We start from the raw sequence: 18182 nt of genomic DNA, 5'->3' as shown, positions 1-18182 counted from the left end.
CTAGGAATAAATTCATACTCATATAGAGTATGAAAGACCCATACTCTGAAAACTATAAAATATGGATGAAAGAAATTGAAGACAACACAAACAAGTGGAAAGACATTTCATGCTCATGGATTGGTAGAACAAATATTGTTAAAATGTCCATACTACCCAAAGCAATCTACAGATTTAATGTAATCCCTATCAAAATACCAACAGTATTTTTCACAGAACTGGAACAAATAATGCTAAAATTTGTATGGAACCATAAAAGGCCCCAAATAGCCAAAGAAGTTTTTTTTTTTTTTAACTTTTTACAAGGGATCCCTGGATGGCGCAGCGGTTTGGCGCCTGCCTTTGGCCCAGGGCGCGATCCTGGAGACCCGGGATCGAATCCCACGTCAGGCTCCCGGTGCATGGGGCCTGCTTCTCCCTCTGCCTGTGTCTCTGCCTCTCTCTCTCTCTGTGACTATCATAAATAAATAAATACCTAAAAAAAAACAAAAAACAAAACTTTTTACAACAAAGTTTTATTTTTTTTATATAATACATTTATTTTTTATTGGAGCTCAATTTACCAACATACAGAATACATAACACCCAGTGCTCATCTCGTCAAGTGCCTCCCTCAGTGTCCGTCACCCATTCACCCCCACCGCCTGCCCTCCTCCCCTTCCACCACCCCTAGTTCGTTTTCCAGAGTTAGGAGTCTTTATGTTCTGTCTCCCTTTCTGATATTTCCCACACATTTCTTCTCCCTTCCCTTATATTCCCTTTCACTATTATTTATATTCCCCAAATGAATGAGAACATACAAAGTTTGTCCTTCTCCGATTGACTTACTTCACTCAGCAGCCAAAGAAGTCTTGAAAAAGAAAAACAAATCTGTAGGTATCACAATCCCAGATTTCAAGATATACTACAAAGCTGTAGTAATCAAAACAGTATGGTAGTGGCACAAAAAGAGACACACATATCAATGGAACAAAATAGAGAGCACAGTAATAAACCCACTGTTATATGGTCAGTTAATCTTTGACAAAGGAGGCAAGACTATCTAATGGGAAAAAGATACTCTTTTCAACAAATGGTGTCTGAAAAACTGGAGCAACATGGAAAAGAATGAAACTGGATCACTTTCATACACTATATCCAAAAATAAATCCAAAATGGGGCACCTGGCTGGCTCAGTTGAGGAGGGTGTGACTCTTGATCTTGGATTCATGAGTTTTAAGACCGATGTTAGGTGTAAAAATTACCTGAATAAATAAAATTTAGAAAATCCAAAATGGATTAAGGAGCTAAATGTGAGACCTAATATCATAAAAACCCTGGTTATAGAGCATAGGTGGTAATTTATCTGACACCAGCCATGGCAGCAATGTTCTAGATATGTCTCCTGAGGCAAGGGAAATAAAAGCAGAAATAAACTATTGGGACCACATCAACATGAAAAGCTTGTGCATAGCAACAAACCATCAAAATGAAAAAATAATCTACTGAATGGGAAAGATATTTGCAAATGACATGCCCAACAAAGGGTTAGTATACAAAATATATACATAATTTATACAACTCAACACCAAAACCCCAATCCAATAAAAAATGGGCAGAAGACATGAACAGTTATTTCTCCAAATAAGATAGATGGCCAACAGACACATGAAAAGATGCTCAGCATCATTCATCAGGGAAATGCAAATCAAAACTACAATTAAATATCACCTTACACCTGTGAGAATGCCTAAAATAACACAAGAAACAAGTTTTGGCAAGGAGGTGGAGAAAAAGGAACCCTCTTGCATTATTGGTGGGAATGTAAACTGGTGCAGTCACTGTGAAAAACAGTATGGAACTTCCTCAAAAAGATGAAAATTAGGGATTCCTGGGTGGCTCAGTGGTTGAGTGCCTGCCTTCAGCCCAGGGCGTGATCCTGGAGACCCAGGATCAAATCCCACGTCAGGCTCACTGCATGGAGTCTGCTTCTCCCTCTGCCTGTGTCTCTGCCTCTCTCTCTCATGAATAAATAAATAAAATCTTAAAAAAAAGATGAAAATTAGAAATACCATGTGATCTAGCAATTCCATTACTGGGTATTTACCCAAAGAATATCAAAAAGATACATGCACACCTATGTTTATTGGAGCATTATTTACAATAGCCATACTATAGAAGTAATCCAAGTGTCTATCAATAGATGAATGGACGAAGATGTGGTATATATACACAATGGAATATTATTAAACCATTAAAAGGAATGAAATCTTGCCACTTGCAGCAACATGGATAGATCTAGAGAATATGATGCCAAGTAAAATAACCAGTCAGAGAAAGACAAATACCATATGATCTCACTCATATGTGCAATTTAAGAAACAAACAAAGGAAAAAAAAAAAAAAAAAAAAAAAAAAAAAAAACAAACAAAGGCACCTGTGAGGTTCAGTCAGTTAAGCATCCAACTCTTGATTTCGGCTCAGGACATGATGTCAGGGTCATGAGATGGAGCCCTGCCTTGGGCTCTGCGCTGGGTAGAGAACCTGCTTAAGACTCTCTCCCTTTACCCCCAACCCACCAACCACATATGTGCACACTCTAACTCTTAAAAAAAAGGAAGAAAAAGAGACAAATCACTCTTTTTTTTTTTTTAATACTCCACACCTAGTGTGAAGCTCAACACAGGGCTTGAACTCACAATCCTGAGATCAAAACTTGAGTTGAGATCAAGACTTGAGTTGAGATCAAGAGTTGATTGCCCACCAAGGCACCCCCAAAAGACTCTTAACTATATATACACAAACTGATGGTTAGCAGAGGGGATGTGAGGGAGATGAGTGGAATAGGGAATGAGGATTATGCACTTATTGGGACATCTGGGTGGCTCAGTGGTTGAGCGTCTGCCTTCAGCTCAGGTCAGGATCTTATGTGCACTTATGATAAGCACTGAATAACATATAGAACTGTTGAATCAGGGGATCCCTGATTTGGTGCCTGCCTTTGGCCCAGGGCGCGATCCTGGAGACCCGGGATCGAATCCCACATCGGGCTCCCTGTGTGGAGCCTGCTTCTCCCTCTGCCTCTCTCTCTCTCTCTCTGTGTGTGACTATCATGAATAAATAAATAAATAAATAAAATCTTAAAAAAAAAATTGTTGAATCACTATATTGTACACCTGAGGGGTGTCTAGGTGGCTCAGTTAGTTAAGCATCTGAGTGTCTTTGGCTCAGGTCATGATCTTAGGGTCCTGGGATCATCCCATGTCCAGGTCTCTGCTCAGCAGGGAGTCTGCTTCTCCCTCTCCCTCTGCCCCTCCCCCTGCTTGTGCTCTCTTTCTCTCTCTCTCAAATAAATAAATAAATAAAAATCCTTTTTTTTTTTAAGATTTCATTATTTCATTTATTTTTTCATGAGAAACAGAGAGAGGCAGAGGGAGAAGCAGGCTCCCTGCAGGGAGCCCTATGTGGGACTGGATCCGAGACCCTGGGGTCACGCCCTGAGCCGAAAGCAGACACTCAACAGCTGAGCCACCCAAGCATCCCCAATAAATAAAAATCGTAATTGTACACCTGAAACTAGGATCGCACTGTATGTTAACTATGCTGAGATTAAAAAATTTAAAAACGTTTGTTTGTTTTTGTTACCTTATCAATTACTGTCTGTTGTTTGTTGAGAGGACAGCAGTAGAGTCAGAGAATCAATCTTGGTTTAAGAGTTCTGCCTTCTCTGATCCCTGGGTGGCTCAGCAGTTTGGAGCCTGCCTTTGGCCCAGGGTGTGAACCTGGAGTCTGGGGATTGAGTCCCACATCCGGTTCCCTACATGGAGCCTGCTTCTCCCTCTGCCTGTGTCTCTGCTTCTCTCTCTGTGTCTCTCATGAATAAATATAACTGATTTTGTAAGTTGATTTTGTGTCTTTCAACTTTACTGAGTTAGTAAGATCTAACACGTTTTGTTTTGTTGAACCTTTAGTATGTATTTTCTGCTTAAAAGGTCAAGTCTAAAAAAAAAAGGTTAAGTCTACAAACAGTAGTCATTTTACTTCTTCCTTTGTAGTTCAAGTGCCTTTTAATTCTTTGTATTTCCTAATTGCTTTGGCTAACAACTTCTAGTACTACACTGAATAGCTGGGGAAAGGAGGCATTTTATCTTTTTCATGATCTTTTTTTTTTTTTTTTTTTAAAGATTTTATTTATTTATTCATAGACACAGAGAGAGAGAGGGGCAGAGACACAGGCAGAGGGAGAAGCAGGCCCCATGCAGGGAGCCCGATGTGGGACTTGATCCCGGGTCTCCAGGATCACACCCCAGGCTGCAGGCGGCGCCAAACTGCTGCGCCACCGGGGTGTCCCATCTTTTTCATGATCTTAGGGGGAAAGCTTTCGGTCTCAACATTGAGTATGATGTTACCTGGGGTTTTTTCATATATGGCCTTTATTATGTTGAAGAAGTTCCCTTCTATTCCTAGTTTATTATATTTACTATGAAAGGTCAAATTTTTTTTTAGATTTTATTTTTTACTATTTTACTTTTTTTTTTAATTTTTATTTATTATTTATGATAGTCACAGAGAGAGAGAGAGGCAGAGACATAGGCAGAGGGAGAAGCAGGCTCCATGCACTGGGAGCCCGACGTGGGATTCGATCCCGGGTCTCCAGGATCGCGCCCTGGGCCAAAGGCAGGCGCCAAACCGCTGCGCCACCCAGGGATCCCCACTTTTTTTACTTTTTATTTTTTGTTCATGAGAGAGAAGCAGAGACACAAGCAGAGGGAGAAGCAGGCTCCATGCAGGGAGCCTGACGTGGGGAAATAGGGACGTGGGACCCGATCCCGGGACCCCAGGGTCCTGATCCCCGAAGGCAGGGCTAAACCGCTCAGCCATCTGGGCTACCCGAGATTTTACTTTTTAAAGTAATCTCCACACCTAGCATGGGGCTTTAATTTACAACCGAAGATGAAGAGTCACATGTTCTACCAACTGAGCCAACCAGGCACCCTTAAAGATTTTACTTTATTTTTTCCAAAGATTTTATTTTATTTTTTTAAGATTTTATTTATTGGGGCAGCTTGGGGGGCTGAGCGGTTAAGCGCCGCCTTCAGCCCAGGGCGTGATCCTGGAGACCTGGGATCGAGTCCCACGTCAGGCTCCCTGCATGGAGCCTGCTTCTCCCTCTGCCTGTCTCTGCCTCTCTCTCTTTCTCTCTCTGTGTGTCTCATGAATAAATAAAAATCTTAAAAAAAAGATTTTATTTATTTATTCACGACACACACACACACACACACACACACACACACACACACACACACACACACAGGCAAAGACATAAGAAGAGGGAGGGGAAGCAGGCTCCTTGCAGGGAGCCCGATGCAGGAGTTGGGCTCTGTGCTGGGGATAGAGTCGGCTTAAGATTCTCTTTCCCTCTGCCCCTCCCCCTGCTCTCTCTCTAAAAAAAAAAAGAAAAAAAAAAAAAAAAAAAAAACGATCTCCTTGGGGCAGCCCAGGTGGCTCAGTGGTTTAGCACCGCCCAAGGCCTGATTCTGAAGACCCTGGATTGGGTACCACGTTGGGCTCCCTACATGGAGCCTGCCTCTCCCTCTGCCTGTGTCTCTGCCTCTCTCTCATGAATGAATGAATGAAATCTTTTTTTTTAATGAATGAAATCTTAAAAAAAGAAAAACAACAATGAAGTTTTTTTTTAATTTTATTTATTCATTCATGAGAGACAGAGAGAGAGAGAGAGAGAGAGAGAGAGAGAGAGAGGTAGAGACCAGGCAGAGGGAGAAGCAGGCTCCATGCAGGGAGCCTGACACGGGACTCGATCCCAGGTCCCCAGGATCACACGTGGGGCTGAAGGCAGCACTAAACCGCTGAGCCACCCCGGTTGCCCTATTTAAGTTTTTTTTTTTAATGAATTTTCCATTATTTAGGCATGATTAAGTCACTGGCCATTGGTGACTAACTCAATCCCCAGCTTCTCCCATCCCTGGAGATCAGGAGTAGGGTGGGTAGGTTAAACAATCCTTGGGGGTGCCTGGTTAAGTATCTGACTCTTCAATTCAGCTCAGTTCATGATTTCAAGGTCATGGGATGAAGCTCTAGGTCGGCTCTGTGCTCAGTGCAAAGCCTGCCTGGGATTCTCTCTCTGCCCCTCCCCTGCTCTCTCTCTCTATCTCTCTCTAAAACAAAACAAATCAATGTCTTTTTTTTAAAGATCTAATTTATTTATTCATGAGAGACAGAGAGAGAGGCAGAGACATAGGAAAGGGAGAGGCAGGCTTCTCACAGGGAGCCCAATGAGGGACTAGATAGATTCCAGGACCCCAGGATCATGACCTGAGCGGAAGGCAGATTCTTAACCACTGAGCCACCCAGGCATCCCCTAATCCTATTTTTTGTTAATGGTACTACTAGTACTCATTATCCCAGTGACTCAGTGGGAAGGTGGGAAGTCAATTTTAATTTTTGTCCCTCCTCACAAAATCTACACATCTAATCAGCCTTTTTTTTTTTTTTTTTTTTTTTTAAGATTTATTTGGGAGAGAGCAGAGAGACTACAAAAGTGAGCATGAGTGGGAATGAAAGTCAGAGGGAGAGGGATAAGCAGGCTCCCTGCTGAGCAGGGAGACCAACACAGCAGCTTTCCCTACCAATCTTTTTTTTTTTTTTTTTTAAGATTTTATTTACTCATTCATGAGAGACAGAGAGAGGCAGAGACATAGACAGAGGGAGAAGCAGATTCCTCACAGGGAGCTGATGAAGGACTGGATCCCCTGATCCTGGGTTCATGACCTGAGCTGAAGGAAGATGCTTAACCGACTGAGCCACTTTGGTGCCCCACAAACCTTTGTAAAAAAAGCTTTTATTGGGACGCCTGGGTGGCTCACCAGTTGAGCCTCTGTCTTCAGCTTGGGCGTGATCCTGGGGACCCAGGATCGAGTCCCACATCGGGCTCCCTGCAGGGAGCTTGCTTCTCCCTCTGCCTATGTCTCTGCTTTTCTCTCTTTCTCTCTCTGTCATGAATGAATAAATAAAATCTTAAAAAAAAAAAAGACTTTATTTCTTGAGAGACAGAGATTGTGAGCACAAGCTGTGGGGGAGTGGCAAAGGGAGAGGAAGAAGCCGACTCCTCACTGAGCAGGGAGCTCCAATGGGGCTCGATTCCAGGACCCTGGTATCATGACCTGAGCTGAAGGCAGACATTTAACTGACTGATCCACCCAGGCGCCCCAACTTTTTTAAAACATTACTTTTAGGTAATCCCTAAAGCAATGTGGGGTTTGAATTTACAACCTTGAGATCGATTTGCATGCTCTACCAACTGAGCCAGCCAGGTGCCCCCAGCTACAAACTCTTGTGGTTTTTCCCTGCAGTACTATTCCTATTCTTTCCTTCCTATTCTCATTGCAACAATGTGTTGCCTTTTACCTCTTTTATTGTAGCCTGATAGTTTATTTTTTTAGTTTATTTTTTTTAAGATTTAATTTATCCATGAGACACAAAGAGAGAGAGAGGCAGACACAGGCAGAAGGAGAAGCAGGCTCCATGCAGGGGGCCTGATGCACGACTTGATCCCGGGACTCGAGGATCACTACCTGAGCCGAAGGCAGGCACTAAACCGCTGAGCCACCCAGGGATCCCTTAGCCTGATAGTTTAATCTCTTCTTTAATCACAGGTATACCATCTATTTTGTTTAGTTTTTATTTCATAATCATAAATTTAATTTTGCAATCCAGCTAGACTTGGAGAGGAGTAAGGAAAATATGCAATCCATAGAACTGTAGTGAGAGCACAAAGATTATAGGATATATTTTTTTAAGATTTTATTTATTTATTCATAGAGACAGAGAGAGAGAGAGAGGGGCAGAGACACAGGCAGAGGGAGAAGCAGGCTCCATGCAGAGAGCCCGACGTAGGACTCGATCCAGGGTCTCCAGGATCACACCCTGAGCTGCAGGCGGCGCTAAACCGCTGCACCACCAGGGCTGCCGATTATAGGATATTTTAAGCAGATGGGGTACAGGGGCGCTCTCCTGAGCTATAGAAGTAACAGTCTGTAGTAAAAATACAAGTCAAATTTATTAGACTTGTCCATAGTCAGCAATGTTGATCCTCTTGCTGGTCCTGCCATTCCTGGGCCCATAGCTCTTCATGGCTTCCCCGAAATACATGCCCTCATTCACCTTGCCAAAGACCACATGCTTGGCATCCAACCACTCATTCCTGGCAGTGCGGATGAAAAACTTTGTGTTGGGTCCTCCATTTGCCATGGACAGATGCCAGAATCCGTATGCTTCAGGAAGAAATTCTCATCATCAAATTTCTCCCCATAGATGGAATTGCCACCACTGCAACTTATGACATGTGAAATAACTACCCTGGCACATACAACCCAAATAATCCTGTGAAAGCAGGAATCTTTTTTTTTTTCTTCTTAAAGATTTTATTTATTTATTCATGAGAGACAGAGAGAAAGAGAGGCAGAGACACAGGCAGAGGAAGAAGCAGGCTCCATGCAATGAACCTGATGTAGGACTCGATCCCATTTTTAAAGTACATCTATGATGGCATCATCCTCCATGCAAAATCATAAAAACATAACTCCCCTGTGCTCACAGAATAACGTGCAAACTTCCTAGTTTACTATCCAAAGCTCTTCATAATTTGGTTTCAGCCTAGTCTTTTTGTTTTTAGTTTGTTTTAGGCAGGCTACATGGCCAACGTGGGGCTTGAACTCAGGACCTTGGGATCAAGATTTGCATGCTTTACACACTAAGCCAACAAGACACTCCCAATCTACCTTTTAAAAAGGATTTTATTTTGAGGGTGGGAGAGAGAGAGAGAGAGAGCCCGCACGAGTAAGCACGTGCGAGGTAGGTGGGGGAGGGGAAGGAGGGGACAGAGAGAGAAGCAGCCTCTCTGCTGGGCAGGGAGCCTGAAGGTGACTGGATCCCAGGACCCTGGGGTCATGACCTGAGCTGTAAGCAGATGCTTAACCTACTGAGCCACCCAAGGGCTCCCAATCTCCTTTTTTTTTTTATTTTTATTTTTATTTATTTATGATAGTCACACAGAGAGAGAGAGAGAGGCAGAGACACAGGCAGAGGGAGAAGCAGGCTCCATGCACCGGGAGCCCGACGTGGGATTCGATCCCGGGTCTCCAGAATGGCGCCCTGGGCCAAAGGCAGGCGCCAAACCGCTGCGCCACCCAGGGATCCCCCAATCTCCTTTTAATTCCACATCTATTGCACACCCTACCACATAGTTTATATTCGAATCTGAGCTTCAGTTTTGCAACCAATATTTATTGAGTACGAGGTGCTGGGAATCCACTAGGAAGCAAAACAGGCCAGTTCTTTCCCGGTCCTGCCTCCTCAAGCTCGATTTAATCTCCGTCCCACTCTTCCACACCCTGCACTGGACAGGAGACTTCTCTAACAACTTCCTTGTTCCTATCCATGATGGGCTTAAGGCCAAAAAAAAAAAAAAAAAAAACCGCGCTAAAAAGAAGAAAAAGATGGCAAAATGGGAAGGCGAGTTGAGGTGTGAAAACCGGGAGGCCCCTCTCCCCTACTATTTATAGCAGACCCTCACTCTTTACCCCGAGTGGAAAGGATGTGAAAAAGGCCCAGCACTGGGCTTGTTTGAGAAAACAGGGGCCAGGTAGGAGAGAAGTTGGGTTTCCTGAGGAAGGCCTGCCATTACAAAGACCACTACAGGTTTCTCCGCCCCCTGGTGCAGGGGTCGGCCCTCGGTTCACGGACCTGGATCCCTCACTCACTCGCTCGCTTCAGGAGCGGTCCAGGCGGGGCCCCCCACCCCGCCCTCTCTCGGGGCTGCTCTCCTCCCAGGCGTCGCAGTTCCCGCCTCAGCTCTCCAACACCCGCGGAGCCCGTGGAGGAGGGACGTCTAGCTGGTTCCAGCGTCTTCGGGCTCAGAGCTCCCGGACCCGCCCCCCGCGCCAGTTGCCAGGGAGCGGTTGCCATAGAGCTGAGCAGTTGTCCGCGTGCGCAGGCGGAAGTCCCGGATTGAGGCGCCGCCATTTTTGCTGCCCGGACACGGAGCGAGAGGCTGAGAGAGTCGGAGACGCTATCCGCTTCCATCCGTCGCGCAGACCCTGCCGGAGCCGCTGCCGCTATGGATGATCGGGAGGATCTGGTGTACCAGGCGAAGCTGGCCGAGCAGGCTGAGCGATACGACGGTAAGTTGGGGGGGCAACAGGGGGCTGGAATTGTCGGACCCTCTGCCGCCGCCCACAGAGGCCGGGAACAGGAGACAAAATGGCGGCATCGCCTCCGAGCCTGGCCGGGGATGTGGATTCGAGAAGTAGGAGATGGCCTGTGGGCTCCCGGAGCGGTGGCAGGCCCCAGGCCCAGGAATTTGATCCCTTTGGTCTCCTCCGCTGCAGACACTGGCGGGCCAGGAGGCCGAGGCGAAAGGGTGGAGGAGTTGGTTGTAAAATGGCGGCTGGGGGGAGGGCGAGTCCCGGGGCGGGGGAGGGGGAGGAGATGGCGGGTGTTATCTCCCGGCGAGCAGTCCCCAGGGGAGCTTCTGGGTCATCTTGGGATGTGGAGAACAATTGGGTGGGGTGATGGGGGAAAGAAACACTCGCCACATGGGGGAGAGTAGCACCAGGAGCTGCAACGCGGACGCCTATCAGGGAAATATGGCGGGTGGGGGCGGTGGCTTTTCCCCGGAGGCCCAGTGTGGGGCGGCGGCTGTGGAGGCTCACAAAGGAGAATCCTTGCGAGCGGAGGGCAGCTTTGGGTGCGTGGTGGAGGGCAGTCTTGGATGAGGGCTGAGGAAGGACCGTGAGAATCACTGCAGTTCATCTTTGAGCAGAGGCCAACTGAGATGCTGCGATCGGATTTCCTTTCTGTAGGCCGGCACATCTCGTGTTGAGGGTATTCCAGGCTTTATGTTCAACCTCGCCTTCTGGGGAGGTCTAGAAAAATCTCACGATCCCTTTCCTCAGACTTACCCTGGAGAGCTCAAAGTTCCTGTAAGCATTTTCTTGCACCGTTAGTTACGGGTTCTGGTGGATACAGCTTTGTACAGGAAACAAGAGACCATGGCTTAGTCCCTCAATTGCCCAGGCCTCAGTTTACCAGTCTTTAAAAATGATGACTTTCGTGTTTACACTAGACGCGCCGCTGTGACAAATGGAAAGACCTGTTGGAAAATAAAGTTATTTCAAATAACGTTTAGTAACTGTGTTTTGGTTGACTCCCCGGGCTTGGAATGGGTGTTTATACTTCATTGGGAATCTTAACCTATCCCAAGCAATCGCCCGAGGCTTGGGTTTTTGGATTTTGAACATAAGGCTTCCCAGCAGATCCTATTTTATTTTTTCTATTTTAAATAAATGGCTTTGTGTACAGATTTGAACAGTTCTTTGTTCATTGGTTCTTTGCCCCTAAAGGTTCTTTAGTCCTTTTTTTCAGAACTTGATCGAAATGTCCATTGTGTCCGTTTAGTCAGTCTCAGGCTGCTGCTTTTTAAAATTGCCCCCCACTCCCTCCATTTTGGGTCTAGGTACTTGAATTACCCCCATATCCGTTAGATTGTAGTATTATAAAGACACAAATTCTTATATGTGGCTTCTGTGGTTTTAATGCTGTCTGGGGTGAGACAAGGTTGGAATCAAGTGCCATTGATCTTCAGATTTTTTTCGTAATTACTGTGAAGCCACTTTTTCAAAACATTATGTAGGGCCCTTGCTTTCCTTGAATGCCAGATTGGTCATGTGAGTAGCCTCAGGGGTAGTCCCAGTACATCCTCATACCTTAGGATTCAGGAATTTGAAAATCAGGAAAAAAGCCCAAGAACTCAAAATGAGGAAAAGCGTAGTGCACTAAATTTCGTTTTGTAAATCCTTAAATGTCTGCAGTATTGAAGGAGATTCTTGTTGGGAGGGGGAGGGAAAAAAGATGAGGAAGTACAGCTCAAGGTCAGATTTGTCCTTAATTCAGTGTTTAAAAGTGAAACAGTGTAGGTGTGCTGGTAGTGGAAGTTTTTTTTCTTCTTCCCCCTTGTGCACCAAATGGGTTCCTCTGGTAATGCATTGGTGTCCTTGGGAGAAAACTTGAAATTATATTTGAGTGCTTTTTGGTCTGTAAGGATTTAGGCTTTGGCTAAACTTTCTGGGATAACGAAAAGGACGTGGAGGAAGGTTTTTTGTGTCTTTCTTAAAATTTGTTTTAAAAACTTAATTTAGAAGCCCCTGGTTGTAGCTTTCAAATAAGTGCCAGTTTAGTGATCATATTTTGTAGTTGGGTGCTGCGGAATTTTAATGAAAGTCCTTTTTTGGTTATTCAGCATAGCACTGTATAGAGAGAGCCACATCATTAAGTTATTTAAATGTTGTGTCTCCTTCAGGATATAAAGGGGGAAGAATATAGGATCTACCAGGTAGGAGGGACTTATTGGAAAGGAAGAAAAGGAAGGCAGTCATCAGGAATCAGCCTCTACCTGTGTCCATTCCCTTATTGGGTGCAATAATTAACTTTTGTTTGTGGTGACAAAAATTCCCCATAGTTTTAGTCACCGAACAGTATGTGGTTGGGGAGTGGAAGAAAGGAAAAGTGAGTCTGAATGATTTGGGTTTGGATGCTTTGACGTAAGGACTGGCTTTTCTTGTTCCTGCAGTATCTTTTATTTTGCATACTCTGTTGAACCTAATACTTCTGTGTAGCATTATTTAATTATATTTTGGGGAATTGGAATCAATTTATATGGATTACTTAATCGTACTAGAGGAAGAGCTAAGTTGTGTTCAGGAAAAAGACACTTGTGGGTTGCAGATAGGAAATAGGAAGTTTGGAGCTAGGACTCTTCACATTGAACATCCTTTGAAGATTAAATGTAGCCTCTCATCACTTATGAAGTCTGTAGTCTAAGAAGTAGTTTTTATAACATTCGTAGCCATATGAAGCAAATCTATCACCTTTTAGTATTCCTGAACCAAATTTACATTCCCATAAAGAGAAATAGTCACATTTTTCAGTGTAGAGGGGGCAGCATAAAGTACATTTGGGTTTGTGGGGTAGTTGCTGGTTTTGTCCTTTCCTTACCTTTTCCCTGTGATGATTGACTCTGGGGGTAAGGGTAAAGTTTTGATGGTCACTTTTGCTTCATTCTGTATGTGAGTGCCTCAATATTAGAAATGCATCTATTCTGAGTCACTTACTTGAGAGCTGTCCTTTTAAAACACCAGAGTCTCATCTCTAGCTTATTTTGGTAGTCGGTGAAGGGTGGGGACATATTTTGAAATAACTCTTTAATACACGTTAGGAAAAAATGGGTAAATAGTAATTTTTTTTAAAGGTTTTATTTATTCATGAGAGACACGGAGAGAGAGGCAGAGACATAGGCAGAGGGAGAAGCAGGCTCCACGCAGGGAGCCCGATGTGGGACTCGATCCCAGGACTCCAGGATCACGCCCTGAGCCAAAGGCAGATGCTCAACTGCTGAGCCACTCAGGCATCCCAATAGTAATTTTTTTTAAAGATGTATTTGTTTTAGAGAGTGGGGAAGAGGGGGTGCCCTTGTGGCTTAGTCAGTTGTCTGCCTTTGGTTAGTTAGGGTCATGATCCTGGGGTTCTGGGATCGAGCCCCATGTTAGGCTTCCTGCTCAGAGGGGAACCTGTTTCTCCCTCTGCTCGCTCTCTCATGCTCTCTGTCTCAAATAAGTGAATAAAATATTAAAAAAAAAAAAAAAGAGGGTGTGGTAGAGGCAGGAGAGAGAATCCTAAGCAGACTCCTTGCCCATTTCGGAGCCCGGGGAGCCTGGAGTAGGGCTTGATTTCAGGACCCTGAGATCATAACCTGAGCTGAACCCAAGAGTCCTGCTTAACCAAGTGAGCCACCCAGGCACCCCAACAAATCAACTTTATTTCATTTATTTATCTATCTATTTATTTATTTATTTATTTATTCATTCATGACAGATGCACAGAGAGGCAGAGACACAAGCAGAGGGAGAAGCAGGCCCCATGCAGGGAGCCCCATGTGGGACTCGATCCTGGGACTCCAGGATCACGCCCTGGGCTGAAGGCAGGCACTAAACAGCTGAGCCATCCCCGCAAATTAATTTTAAGTAGTGACTTTATTTTTTTAATGTATTTTTTTATTTTTATTTTTTTATTTATGATAGAGAGAGAGAGGCAGAGACATAGGCAGAGGGAGAAGCAGGCTCCATGCACCTGCAGAGGGAGAAGCAGGCTCCATGCACCGGGAGCCCGACGTGGGATTCGATCCCGGGTCTCCAGGATCGCGCCCTGGGCCAAAGGCAGGCGCCAAACAGCTGTGACACCCAGGGATCCCTATTTTTTTAATTTTTTAAAGATTTTATTTATTCATGGGAGACACACAGTCAGAGACATAGGCATAGGGAGAAGCAGGCTCCTTGTGGGGAGCTTGATGCAGGATGCAGGACTCGATACTGGATCATGACCTGAGCCAAAGGCAGATGCTCAACCACTGAGCCACCCAGGTGTCTCTAAGTAATGAGGTGTTTTTTTTTTTTTTTTTAATTTTATTTATTTATTCATGAGAGACACACACAAACAGAGAGAGAGAGAGACAGCGAGCGGGAGAGAAAGGCAGAGACATAGGCAGAAGGAGGAGCAGGCTTCATGCAGGAAGCCTGATGTGGGACTCGATCCGGATCCCCAGACTCGGGATCATACCCTGAGCCAAAGGCAGATGCTCAACCACTGAGCCACCCAGGCATCCCTCTAAGTAATGAGTTTAAAACAGGTTGCTATCCTTTGACTGTAGGCCAGTAATAATTTTTATTATTGCTACTTCAGTTAATGGAGTTAACTTTATCGGATATATTTTTTTCTGTATCAGATAATGCAATAGGTCACTTTTAGTCTTCATATTTAAAGCAGATGCTGTTGTGTGTAGAGGTCTTTTTAGTGCTTCAAAAAGAAAGTTTTTTTTTTTTTTGTTAAGTAAATTACACTACACATGAGGCTTGAACTCACCACCGATTCCAAGATGAGGAGTCACATGCTCCACCAACTGAGCCAGCCAGGCACCTCTACTTCATACTTTTATCCAGTATTGTGCATAGTGGGCAAACTTTCACGTTATTTTGTTGGTTTTCCAAACTATGGAGTATAATGAAATCATTGTAATTTGAGATGATGGGAGTACATTCTTATTACTGTGGACATTCCTAGGCATTCTTTGTACCTTTTTTTATTAAAGATTTTATTTATTTGAGAGAGAGGGAGTGCTCATACACATAGGTGGGGGAGGGGAAGCGGACTCCCTACTCCCTGATGTCAGGCTCCATCTTAAGACCCCGCAGTCATGACCCCCCAGTGGAAGTCAGACGATGCTTAACAGACTGAGCACCCAGGCACCCCCTTTTCAGTTTCATATGAAAAGGTCTCAATTTGAATTCTACTTTGAGGTAGAACACATAATCTGAGCAAAATTTGGACTAAATACAAGAAAACACATTGAAAGTTTATACAAACAAGGGATCCCTGGGTGGCGCAGCGGTTTGGCGCCTGCCTTTGGCCCAGGGCACGATCCTGGAGACCCGGGATCGAATCCCACGTCGGGCTCCCGGTGCATGGAGCCTGCTTCTCGCTCTCCCTCTGCCTGTGTCTCTGCCTCTCTCTCTCTGTGTGTGTGACTGTCATAAATAAATTTAAAAAAAAAAAAAAAAAAAAGAAAGTTTATACAAACAAGCAGGCTTTTGATAATTAGCTAATAGCTTAGTCAAGGGAATATGAAATATTTAAAAATATTTCTTGACTTTTATCTGTTACACTAAGTGAATTTTCAGTCTAGTAACTTAATGTACCTAATTTTACAGATGAGTTGGCAATACTTTTAAGAAGTTGATCTGAAAGCATAATTTTATTTTATTTTTTTTTAAAGATTTTATTTATTTATTCATGAGAGAGACACACAGAGAGAGGCAGAGACACAGGCAGAGGGAGAAGCAGGCTCCATGCAGGGAGCTTGACGTGGGACTCGATCCCGGGTCTCCAGGATCATATCCCGGGCTGAAGGTGGCGCTAAACCACTGAGCCATCTGGGCTGCCCTGAAAGCATAATTTTATTTATTTATTTATTTATTATTTTTTTGAAAGCATAATTTTAAAAGAAGAAGTCTGTAAGGGTGAGTTTGCTTTTTTTTTTTTAATTTTATATTTAAGCATATGTATCTTAAAGTAATGACAGGAGCAGCGTAATGGTTAAATTTTTAAACTGTTTAATCCCACACTTATATAGAACTTGACGTTTCACAAGCTTTTTTTTTTTTTTACTTCATGCATCAGTGAACTAGATGATGTTATTTCTTTTTTAGGGTTCAGGAAAGTGAATTTGAGATTTACTGTTTTTTTTTTCCCTCTGTCATATGACTGGTTGGCTAGTAAATGGCAAAGCCAGAACTTGTCTGCTGACCTTTAGACCAGTACTCTTATTTCTCCTAAGCCACTGACAAAAATCCTATGTGTAACTAAGTAAGGTGGTACCTTGGGGGGAGTGTGTGCGCTTATTTCTTTAGCAGTTACTTCAAATAATATGTCTGTGCTTATGACCTGTATCCATCATAAACATTAGAATATCGTCATGTTTTTATGAAGAAACATTGTGGTTTCAAAAAAAAAAAATCCCATCTTGAGGCACCTGGCTAGCTCAGTGGGAAGAGCATGTGACTCTTGATCTTGGGATCATGAGTTTGAACCCCACATTGGGTGTAGAGATTACTACAAACAAAAAATCCCATCTGAAGACACAGTGAATGAAATTAGAATGAGGGATTTTAGGTAGTCGCAAAATGTGTGTTTGCTTGCATATGGTTTCCTTGGCTTGTCATGATGTCTGAGCTATGGCTAATGGCCTGCATTTCTGTAAATTGGTTATAACACATCCTTCCTTCACCCCCACTTTTGTCTTGATGGATGTAGCCTTTTAGTTAATGATGTAGTATAACACTTTTAGGAGGGAGAAAGGTTGGCAATAAATTTGCAAATGTTTCAAATACCAGCTTAGATAGCTGTCAAACAATCCATTAAGAGGTAATGAGGGACAGTAACAAAGAATTATGTCTACTGTTTCTGAAATGATCAGTTAACACTTTGATAACAGTTAAATACTGATGTACCTTAGATGGCAAATTGGTTTGTCAATGTAATTCTGTGGTTTGAGCTCATTAACTAAATATTCTTGTTAGGCTACATGATAATAACTGGGTCATAATAACTCATGATAATTAAAGGGTCATCATAATTTATCATTCAAATCAGGATGCCTTGAAACAAAGGGGTACCAATTCATAGTGCTGGGACAGTAAACATAAACTAGGATTGTTCTGAGCTGCCAACTTGCCTTATGGTTATCATACTTAGACCATTTGTTCTACTCCTTTAGATTCATATAAAAGTTTCTATGGTTTTCATTTTTGTTATTTTTTAGATTTTACTCATTCATGAGAAAAAGAGAGAGAGGCAGAGACCTAGGCAGAAGGAGAAGGAGGCTCCTCACAGGGAGCCCTTGTGGAACTGGATCCTGGGACCTTAGGATCATGCTCTGAGCCGAAGGCAGGTGCTCAACTGCTGAGCCATCCAGGCATCCCAAAAGTTCCTAAGCTTTGTCCATCCTCTCTACCACAGAGGTATCTTAGATTTAAGTCCCCTTCTTTCTGAAATGAAGTTAACATTTGACAGAATATAAGAGAAATCAAAAGCAAAGTGGAAGATTTCCTTCTCCCCTCTCCCCCAGTTGGGAACTGGAAAAGTCAAGGATATGAGTAGTTGCTGAAAATAGAGCATGCTGGCATACCAACTAGTCAACCTGACTGATAGTATGGTGTCAGAGCCAAGTATGTTGGTTTTATGTATGTCTACCTTGAGCTAGATCAGTGTTTAAAAATACTTAGGTATTAGTGGCAGTGTCTATCCTTAAGCTCAGAACTTTTCTCCCAAATACATTTTTATAGTCCATCCATACATGACTATTTGTTTAGAACACTGAATTTTGTTTGATTTAGAAAACATGGCTATGATCCTGGTTTATCTTGTTTGAAATTTAATCTTGAATTTATTGCCATTCTTCCAGTGATCTAGCACGATGGCTGGGCAGTCATAGGTAGGCTTGATTTGTGATCAGGTCAAGATTTTATCCAGCTAAAGCAGTATGAAATATATTTAACTTTTTTCTTTGTATATAAAAT

At 43.5% G+C, this 18182-nt stretch overlaps 1 protein-coding gene and 1 long non-coding RNA gene across 6 annotated transcripts in view; one reads left to right on the top strand and one right to left on the bottom strand.

Moving 5' to 3' along the window:
- Positions 1–9261: 9261 nt before the first annotated feature.
- LOC119876656 lies at positions 9262–10818 on the bottom strand. The gene is made up of 2 exons (XR_005364757.1): positions 9759–10818; positions 9262–9443 (listed from the first exon to the last, which is right to left on the bottom strand). It is a non-coding gene; the product is annotated as an uncharacterized LOC119876656 (long non-coding RNA).
- YWHAE (tyrosine 3-monooxygenase/tryptophan 5-monooxygenase activation protein epsilon) overlaps positions 9966–18182 on the top strand; it is a 55253-nt gene continuing 47036 nt past the window's right edge. For 2 of the 5 annotated variants that reach the window (XM_038548450.1, XM_038548451.1), the window contains exon 1: positions 9992–10178. In XM_038548450.1, the coding sequence (XP_038404378.1) occupies positions 10115–10178 (64 nt within the window). In that variant the 5' untranslated portion in view covers positions 9992–10114. Of the gene's footprint in view, positions 10179–18182 lie in introns of all 5 variants that reach the window. The other 3 variants (XM_038548453.1, XM_038548452.1, XM_038548454.1) reach the window with 3 other exon arrangements.

Source organism: Canis lupus, chromosome 9 (assembly GCF_011100685.1).
Source record: "Canis lupus familiaris isolate Mischka breed German Shepherd chromosome 9, alternate assembly UU_Cfam_GSD_1.0, whole genome shotgun sequence".
Taxonomy (NCBI): Eukaryota; Metazoa; Chordata; class Mammalia; order Carnivora; family Canidae; genus Canis; species Canis lupus.
The sequence above is the reverse complement of the archived record's forward strand: the minus strand, read 5'-3'. Positions and strand labels throughout refer to the sequence as shown.